This window comes from Asparagus officinalis, chromosome 3, assembly GCF_001876935.1.
Source record: "Asparagus officinalis chromosome 3, Aspof.V1, whole genome shotgun sequence".
Classification (NCBI taxonomy): domain Eukaryota; kingdom Viridiplantae; phylum Streptophyta; class Magnoliopsida; order Asparagales; family Asparagaceae; genus Asparagus; species Asparagus officinalis.
In genome coordinates, this window is record NC_033796.1 from 54,338,582 (window position 1) to 54,348,826 (window position 10,245).

General features: G+C 36.2%; 1 protein-coding gene across 2 annotated transcripts; it reads right to left on the bottom strand.

Moving 5' to 3' along the window:
- LOC109834158 (eukaryotic translation initiation factor 6-2-like) lies at positions 302-4,506 on the bottom strand. 2 transcript variants are annotated; one of them, XM_020402091.1, is made up of 6 exons: positions 4,261-4,506; positions 4,094-4,179; positions 3,951-3,995; positions 1,556-1,797; positions 680-785; positions 302-610 (listed from the first exon to the last, which is right to left on the bottom strand). In XM_020402091.1, exons 1-6 carry the CDS (start codon positions 4,365-4,367, stop codon positions 459-461), a joined length of 738 nt encoding a protein of 245 aa, XP_020257680.1. In that variant the 5' UTR covers positions 4,368-4,506; the 3' UTR covers positions 302-458. The 2 variants fall into 2 exon arrangements, with proteins under 2 accessions (XP_020257680.1, XP_020257682.1); XM_020402093.1 differs by having other exon boundaries at positions 302-603; positions 673-785.

Genomic DNA, 10,245 nt, shown 5'->3' on the forward strand with positions numbered 1-10,245 from the left:
GGTTTCTCGAGGCACAACACTTTAGAAATTACACTCATTTCTATCTACTAATAAAATGTAGAAGTTTATTTACTCGAATGTCAAGTTTCTATTTTTTACAATATATAGTACCCCAATTAAAAGATGAAATATTCTCAAATTATCGTTCTTTTATTAGCAACTAAAAAGAGAAGTTCACAGAAATAAAGAACGAAGAATAGAATTATAGTTCAGGACTATGGGTTTTTCCTGCTCAACTAATAATATTGACGTCAAATATCTTAAGGAACAAAACTTATCATCATCAAGTAAACAAATGAGATGCGGATACAATTAACTATTTATTGCTCAACTAATTTTGGGAGATACAAAACAAAATTCAACTTCAAGACCAACATTTCCTCTCATACAAAACAAAATTCAACTTCAAGACCAACATTTCCTCTCATAAACCCTTTTACAATTGCAAAACCAAATCTTCATACAAAACTATCAATAAGTGATTTCCTCATGTCATCAACTATGGAGCTGGGCTGAGCTTCTCTAAGCTTGAACACACTCTCAATCACGGACAGCTCGGTGGCTGTAGTGTCCGATCCACAAAAACCTGTCCAATCGTTGATGGTCATCCCTGCAGCAATGACCTCGCTGCCTCTGTTGACAGTTCCAGCGACAAGAGGTACTTGAAGAAGGGTCATCCCTGCAGCAATGACCTCGCTGCCTCTGTTGACAGTTCCAGCGACAAGAGGTACTTGAAGAAGCGTTGAAAGTTCGTCTAGGTCTTCGACTGACGTATGAGGATGAACCTGTTTCAAGATGATACAGAGGAGATGCAGTTTGTTTCAAAATCCTGGTAAGTTTGGACAAATGACATAAAATTTCCCTAGGGTTTTAAAGAGGTAAATTTCATACAACCCCCTAAAATTTGATGCATTTTGAGCTAACCTCCATAAATTTTATAACTGTCCCTTATTTGCAACATACACCCCTCTAATGGCATAATGCAGGTTCCAGTTAGAGGGCCATGTTGAAATATTTGAAAATGTTTGGGGGTTTCATTACAAGCCCCAAAGATAAGGAGTTAAAGTGACATTTATAAAGGGTTTTTTCTCCTTTTGTTCTTTATTCTGTTTTTTTTGGGGGTTGTGTGGGGTAGAGTGGCGAGTATCTCAAAATAGGACAAACTTAACAGGGGTTACGTAAAAAATTACCCTTTTAAAAGTGACACTTTATCCAACTTATCATTTTCAGTTTCTATTCAAATATTCATCAAAAAATTACCCTTTTAAAAGTGACACTTTATCCAACTTATCATTTTCAGTTTCTATTCAAATATTCATCAAATTCTTCAATATAGTAATCAATTTCAATATGCTGATCATATAAATGGTTGTATGGAGTGCATAGATTGTCATATCCTCTTACCATATTTTTTTCATCCAAATTATTTTTTTTAAGATATTGAAACAAAGGGGGTCAAACTGTCACGTTTGAAACCTTGGATATTTCTGTGAATATTGCAAATATTAGGAGGATTTTCTGAAGTAGACCCAAAATAAACAAATTGTTTCCTTACCAAGCCTCCTCTGTTGGAAAATGTGCAATAACTTCCGACGAGAATGTTTCCAGCAATTGTTTGCCTAAATACTTCGACTCCGAGAATATCAGCTATGAGCTCCTCTGTTTCCCTGTCTAGATCAGTATGTGTAAGAGCTACGTGGTCATTGCAGGCAACACAATTTCCGAGAGCAGACAGTCTCTCGTCAACTCGCTGAACAACTACTTGATCAGGCAGGCAGTTCCTCAAATGATGAAGCTCTGAAGCAGAAATCAATATAAGAGTCAATAATTTGCATGATCAGTCTTTTTGACAGTATAATATTAAACATTTCGGAGAGAAACTGAACACATCAGCCAAAATTTGTAACCATCTCATTGTCCATGTTATTAAGGTTTGTCGAAGAAATTCCCAGCAAATATTTACAATAAAAGACTAAAATTCTTTAGGTATATATAAGGAATAAATAAAAGTAATAATAAATATATAAGTGAAGCATCAGAATTCAGGAACACAATGAAAAGTGCATTCAACATTTAATGTCACCCCAGATAAACACAGTTGCAAAGTTCAAACAACAACAAAGTAATTACACAAATATTGCACATAGTGTGCCGCCAAATGCCTTCTACCCACCATACTGATATATTCATGGGATTAATTTTCACTTCCCTAGCATTATACATGAAATTCTTATGGTAAGACCGTAAGAAAAATTCTGGACTAATATCTACCAGCTTGGGAGCTCAGAGGACGTATACAATGAATGGCTTGACTCTTTTTCCCCTCAGAGGGGTCTAGATCTTTTGCAAATCCAGAATTTCACTATTTGGTCCGAAGGAAAGAGAAACAACTTCTTACAGATAGGTATCTATCCTAAGAAACTGATAAAAACCCAATAAAAGTTTCATGCAATTTCTGGTAACCAATGGGCTCATCACTTGATAAAACACACAAATAGAAAGGTAAATGCGATGTGACTGTCAGGAGCTAAGTAACTTTAGAATACAAAGTATATAGTTTAGCAAAAACTTTGTGCTTTAAAAAGGTGAATGCAATGTGATCGTCTCATCGTCAAAAAGCATCCAAGACGCACCCATGAATGTTTGTCTGTGTCACTTATCCAACACAGAAAATTATGAGTGTGCCTGCCTTGTGCCTCTACATGTGCTATGTACTTTAGATATGATAAGCAAAGCTTCACTATGCTATCAACTGATCTAATATAGAAAAGAATGTGTTAATATAGGCAAGCCTCATGAGGTTGAATTCATCCCAAAGAAGTAATAACATAATGTAATTGATTGATAGTTGAGGTAGGATATAATCAGTCACAATATAACTTGAAAAACAGAGATGCATAATCAAAACAAAATGGATGCTTTATATAATCTATTATTTCTTACCATAAGCAACATGCAAACTAGAATCAAAATACAAAAAACATATTTAAAAAGCCTTTATATTTGGGATCCTTTAATGTTTTTAAAAAACTTTTTATATTTCTATATTTAGATATATAATTGAATCTCTCCAGTACTACACAGAAATTGGTATCGAATTCATAGTAGCACATCCATAAGGATTTTGAGGAGCAACTTGTGTTGTTGTATGGACTCTTTCTTGAGATGGACGAGCTAATACGTTTCAGTTCAAAAAGGATTGTCTTTCATGAAGAAAATTTTATCCACTAGTTACGGGGAAGGAGCTATCAAACTTATTAGAAAGAAAGATACATAGATGTATTGCTCTTTTACAAGAGAAATTGGGCGGTTGGTCTTTATAGTCAGCAATATAACACATTTATTTTCTAGTCTGCAATACTGTGTTTTCACACAAACAATACTACACTCATTTGTTGAAAAATGGCTATTATCAGAACAGATAGACAAAAAATAAATAAATAGATAGATAGATAAATAAATAAATAAAATCTACATTTGAAGGGATCCATCTCATAGTCACCCATTGTCACAAAGGTTTCCTAAGCAAGAAACACAAGAATAGAACTGCTTAAGTTACGCTCTACTTGCATGATTGGTGATTTCGTAGACAACACAAAAACATCATCTAAACACGATATAATCCACGAAATCAAACTTACAACCATAACCATCCTTTCCATGCCTTACTCCCATCAATGTGGTCCTCTCTTGCCAAAGATATAAGCTCATACAACTAAGAAGCTCTTCAACTCCCTAAAACCAGATAAGTCTAAAATCTATGAATACTAAGCACTACCGATAAGATTTCCTAAGGCAATTGCATCCATCACAATCACAACCTAAAAAAATTTTACATGAAAGGTTCATGTCGAACACATAATACAGTTCAGCTAAGATTTCTATTGAAAGAAGCAGCACAATCCTATTTACAGAGACAAATTAGATCCGAGTTACCCAAGAGAATTTACCTTGATCAGTGGTGTTGTGCGGCAAAAGAAGCCCATTCTTGTTCCCTAAAAAGCCAAACAAATTAGATTTATTTGCCAGGGAAAAAAACATCTTTAATAATCCTTAATTAGATTCTTACCAAATTGAACTAAAAAACACTCACCTGCACAAAGCCGGCCAATGATTCTGGTACCGGCTATTGAAGTTTTGATCACAGGGATAACATCGGCCAGCTCAGCTTCATATGCACTGTAATTAATTTTTTTAGTAATAACATAACATAAAATAATATCAAATTTAAAAATAACTAATAGATTTCGAAGAGCTAACCTGTAGAAATTCTCAGAACCTCCAATGGCAACCAAGCAGTAGGCATTGGTGAGCTTGGAGAAAACACCAACTTCGCACGAATTCTCAAATTGAACTCTGGTAGCCATGATTTCAATGCCTTGAAGCAAACCCTAGTCACCAAAATCGAAGGTCGAGGTGTAAACAAGGGTTTCAAAGATTCGGGGAATTAAAGGAGAGTTTTTTAAGGGTTCTCGGGTTTTTTTTTTCTTTTGTTCCGAGGAATCCGTCTGCAAGGATTTGGACTTTATAAGACTCCACTCGAACCGTGGAGTCCAAGAAAATAATAAATAAAAGGGTTTTTTTAATATAATTTTAAATTAAGTAATGTTTTAATTAAAATTGGATGCTTGGGGGAGAAGAAATTCAGAAGTCAGCACGTTTTATACAAAACTTTGTCAACAAGTCCAAGAAACTAGTAAAAGTGTATTTAAAATTTTGAAATTGAATAAATGCATTCCTTAGGAACTGTTTGGTTGGATGAAAATAGAGTAGTAATGGGGCGTTTGGTTCCTGTTTTTGGAGAGAGAAAGTAGGGAGAAAGCTAAAAAAATGTCAGTTTTTTGGCAGTTTTCTCCCAAAATCGTCTCTTTAAGAGGCGATTTTGGGGGAAAGCTGTCAAAAAGCTAACATTTTTGGCAGTTTCTCCCATTTTACAGCTCCAAAAAATCAATCCAAACGAGCCCTAAGTGTAAATAGACCAACCAGATTTATAAATATATTATTTAGTTTATAATTTTATAATTAGGAAAAGTAAATGGACTTGCATTTTGTAGATAAAATTTCAATAAATATTACAGCCAATTTGGTGGGACAAAAAGTTATAGTATTAAAAAAACTAAAAAATAAATATAAATTCCATCTCATAAAAAAATATTTTTAAATTCCAAATAAAAAACTACCTCCACTAAAATTTTCAAACATGGCAGAGTTATATAGCTTTTGCAATAGTTATTTTGAAACAAACACTGAATTTGCAGTGGAAATACATTTCCTAGAACATAATTGCAAACATCTAAATAGTGAATTTGAAGTTGATTTCTTACAGTAAATGGTGCATACAACATTTGTTGTTGCAACATTTGCTGTAATTTATTTTTACAGCAAACGAAACAACCCCTTAAACTAAAATGCTTGTGAAGAAATTAGCCTTATCACGACTTACCTCAAAGTTTCAACCATTTTCACTTATATACTCTTCGTCACATTTTTATATTCAATAGTTTACCACTATGGGTTATTTTGTTTGCTATAAAATTAAATTATAGTAAATGTTACAAGAATAAATATTGCATGCAGTATTTGTAATAGGAAATCAAGTTCAAATTCGTTGTTTGGGTAATTTGAAAGTATATTCTAGAAAATGCATTTCCAACACAAATTTAGTATTTGGTTGAAAAATAGTTAGTGCCAATGCTACATAATTTTGTCATATAAGAAACTTTGGTGTATGTGGTTTTCTACTTGGATTAAAAAAAATTATGAGGTGGAATTTATATTTATTTTTACTCTTCTTTTCTGAATCCTATAACTTTTCCTTCCACCAGATTGGTCATAGCATTTGTTACAATTTTTTCTCCAAAATGCAAGCCCATTTACTTTTCCTAATTACAAAGTCGCAAACTAAATAATGCAATTACGAATTTGGTTGCTCTACTTACTCTTGCATCTCTATTTCCATCCAACCAAATAGCCTCAAATCCATTAGGGCTTGTTTGTTTGCTTGGAAGTAGCTAGCTACAAAGTAACTGAAGTAAAGAAAGTAGGACCTATTTTCTTGGAACTGTGTATCATTGGTCAAGAATACAAACTGAGTAATCTAATAAAAATAAATTGAGATAAGAATTGACACAAAAAAGAGAATAAAAACAAATTATAAGATAAACATAATTGAAGAGATTTTTTTAATTATCGTTTTAGAAAAGAAAATATGAGAGAAATGGATAGTAGACATGAATAATATATTTATTTAAAAAATAATCTCCCAAAAGTAACAAATCCTTCCATCCACGACAGCTTGTAGTATCTCGGCTTATACTCTACAAACTTACTTGTCTCCAAATTCTTATAAATATTTTGTTTTTTGTTTGAAAAGCGTTCATTTCACTAGTAAAAATTCACGTATCCTAGACGGAATATTCTAGACGGAAATTTTTCCGTCTAGAATGTATTAAACTAGACGGAAAATTTCCGTCTAGAATATTCCGTCTAGGATAAAGTATTCTAGACGGAAATTTCCGTCTAGAATAGTATTCTAGACGGTTTTTTTATTTTTAATTTTTTTTTGTATTTGGAAAAAACAAAGTATATTGATCTCTTTTGCCATGCATGTCTGTCGAGTTTGCTAACGTGAATGATCTCTTTTGCAGGATCCACTGGTGACTAAAGGTGCAAACACTGCATATATGGATATTGAACTGGTGGGTGAATGCTTTGGGGTCCTCTCATCATTTGGCCAATTCTGAATCATTGTTCGACTACTTAGTTTGAAGGTTTTTATGAGCTTTGGGGGCTCAAATTGGTATTGTTTTTAGGAACTGTTGAGCAATCTAAATTTGTAAATAATTTATGTAAAAGTTTGTAAACAATTTATGTATCTCTAGTATTTTGGTAAATGTATTATTTGAATATAATTGGATTTGATATTAGAATATGTTCGCGGTGAAAATTATGTCTTTCTTCATTATTGATTTCATTGCACTCTTGTATAACAGCTTTTGAGTTACAAAAGATCCGGTCTTTTTATAAGATCCGGTTACAATGAAAATCAAAGAAAATAAAAGAAAGATTACAACTTTTTATCCTTTTGTGTCGAACAAATCGCGAGCTCCTGTTTTGCGGTCGCTCGCTTTGTGGGTTCTTTGCCTGCGCCGGGGTTTATCCGTGGACCACCGTGAGATCTAGATCCGGTCGGATCTACGCAGTATGACGGGTATTATTTCGCCAAGGAAATAATAGCCGAGGGTACTATTTCGCCAAGGAAATAGTAGCCTTTAATTCTCGGGATCAAAGACCAAGCTTTGATCCGGAGTACGCCTGCGTAGATCTGAGATCCGGTCCTCTCGAACTCTTGCCTTATTTGGCGTTGACGATCGCCGAGCACCAAATCTGGATGAGCAAGTCCTCGAAGTCCTAAAGTTTGAATCTTTTTTAGATCTGAGTCTTCAATCCAGCAGAGCTTCGCCTCCAAAAAATCCAACCTTTGACAAATGAACCAACCAAAAGCAAAAGTGCAAAAACAATACAGATCGACAATGAATAAACATAAAAGGAACAAAGATTAGAGATGCTCAATATTGTCTTTGTCGCGTCGATCTGGAATTTTCTGAAGCAGCACTCGCTGTAATGATGGTACTGGGTCGTCCGGCTCTGAGTCTACTTCGCACAGCTTCTAACGGATCGTAAAACGGAGTCTTCTACGAATTTCTATGAATTTCTGAGTGAAGGCTGCGCTTCTGCGTATTTTCTACGTATTCTGCCTGTATATCTTCTCTTTTCTGCCTCTTTGTCGAATGTCTGTAAGAGTTCCAGTGCTGCATTTATTGTCTGACCGTTGTCGGAATTTTAAACTTGAAGTCGATTCCTGATTTTCTAATCTTTGGCTGACCATCGATTGTTGGCGTTGAGTTTTTATCTGCGACGCGTTGTCCGGCGTAGTGTTGTTGAGTTATCCTTAAAAATATTCTCCAGGAACTTCTCAACCCAAAATAGGGAATAGTTTATACTCATATACCTTATTGGAGTATTTTCTGTGCCCAAATGAGCTGAACCGGCTTGATAATGAGCCAAAAAAGGCAGTAATTCGGCTCAAAAATTTTCTGATCCTTTCGAATATGTGGGAGAGGCAAGGATAAACTAAGGACTGAACTCTCTGTCGATTTGAAGTTGTTCCGATGCTCGATTCAGTTTCAATTTGAATTCTGGTTTAAACCAGGTCTGGTCCGGTTCAACTTGGCTTGGTTCAACATTATAAAAGAGCTCTTTTTCCCCCTCTTTTCCTCCTCTAGGGCCGGCCCCCTTCTCCTCCTCTTTCTTGGATTCCTCTTCCCTCTTGCATTCTCTTTCCTTTCCCTCAATTCTTCATAAATACCCTAGATCCATCCTTCCTTTAGATCTCTGATTGAGAAATCCCTCAAAAATCTCCATATAAAAATTCCTCTCAGGCCCCTCGAGCACGTGGTCTGAGCCTCTTTCAAGCTTTGATTTTTGTCGGGTCTTCGAGCTTTCCCTCAGGTAAATCCTCCATAATTTTGGCTTTTTTTTAGTACATGAATTTATGAGGTTGCATATGAGGGTTAGGATTATGATTTGGCGCCTCGAGCTCCTTTTTCAGGGGGTAGAATTGCAATAAAAAGAGGAACTTTTTTCTGGATTTGATCCCTTAATTTATTTTGCAGGTCACCATGTCTCATATTGCGAGGGGTCAATCCTCTACTGCGTCGGCTGATGATGCGCCTCCCTCTTATGCTGGTGATCTACTTTTGGAATTTTAAAAAATTAGTCCATTTTTTTTCTTGGCAATCTGCAAATTGATCCTTTTTTACTCCACGTTGTGCTTTGCTCGGTCAAAACCATACCTCAAAATAAAAGGGGCGTTTTGACGTTGTATTGTGCCTTATATGGCAGGGATATATTGTCGATATACCCTATCTTATGAATGCACAATATGGCCAAATCGTCTCATCTTTTATAAGGCAATGAATCTATCTTACCCATTCGTAAGATGAGTTCAATTTCCTTTTATAACTGGCATTAACAAACGTTTCATTGTTTGTTTTCAGTTGAGCATCCTTCCGGAGCATTTTCATCTCATGAGGTGAACGGACGTCGTGGGGATGTTTTATCTTCGGTTTCCACCAGGCAGGCTATCGGTCCACTTCCTCGGTCGAGTCCCGAAATCATCCTAATATTCGACGATGAAGGGGAAGAGGGTCCCATTGCTGCAATTATGTCTGACCAAGAATCTGTCTTCCTAGTCTCCGAATCCTTGCAGGACATCCTCCAAAAAGTAGAGAAGGTTATACAGCAAACGCTCACCGCCATTAGTTCTGGACGGGGAAGACATTATGATTTGCTCCTTTTCATAACAGATAGTCTTAAAGACATTCAGCGTGTAGGTGGTATCCGGCTAGCTGGACAATGTGAGATAAGGTTGACCTGCTTAGAGGAACTCATACATCTTTTGGAAGAGCTAGTAGACTTCGACCCGCATGATGAGGCCACGCCGCTTATGATCGATGCTCAGACTCAGAGGGTGCGAGAGCGTAAGGCCCGAGCTAGACGCATATCGGAGCAAGAAGTCATCGTTGCGAACTTGTACGAACGGCAACGTCGTTTGCAGAGTAAGATGGATGCTTATAACAACATTGCTGATAGGACGGGGATCAGGACCGTCCAAGGGGAGAGGACTCTAAAAGATTTTGAGCTCGAGAGCGCTAGGGTTCAAAATGTTTACAGAGGAGAGATGGAGGTTCTTCACGCGTTGCGCCGAGAAGACGTAACCGCTGATGCTGCCGCTATTCTTGCTTATACCAAGCTTCAAAAGGAAGAAGAGGAGAGGGTTCGAGTGGAACACGCCGAGAAACTTGCCGCTGTTAAGGCTAAGATTGCTTCCTTCAGTTTGTTAGATCTGATTTGAGATGTCTTCTTGTATCTGCACTTGGTTTGACTTTGTTTGCTGAATGTTTTGACTTTTGATCTTTTTAGTGGAACTGGTTTTTATCCTTATTTTTATTATGATCCCTCATTCCGTTTGAAATGATTGACCATAATATTTTTTAGGATTTTTGGCAAACCCTCAGCCATCAACGGATTTGATTAACCTTTACCGATTACCATTTGAATCGGGCTAGCATGCGGATTGTCTAAACCCGTTCCGCATGTAACGTTGTGCTAAGAGAGTGAATTCTCTGAGACTTTGTGCTATGATATTGAATACATAGACTTCGCCATTGTTACGGGAATAGG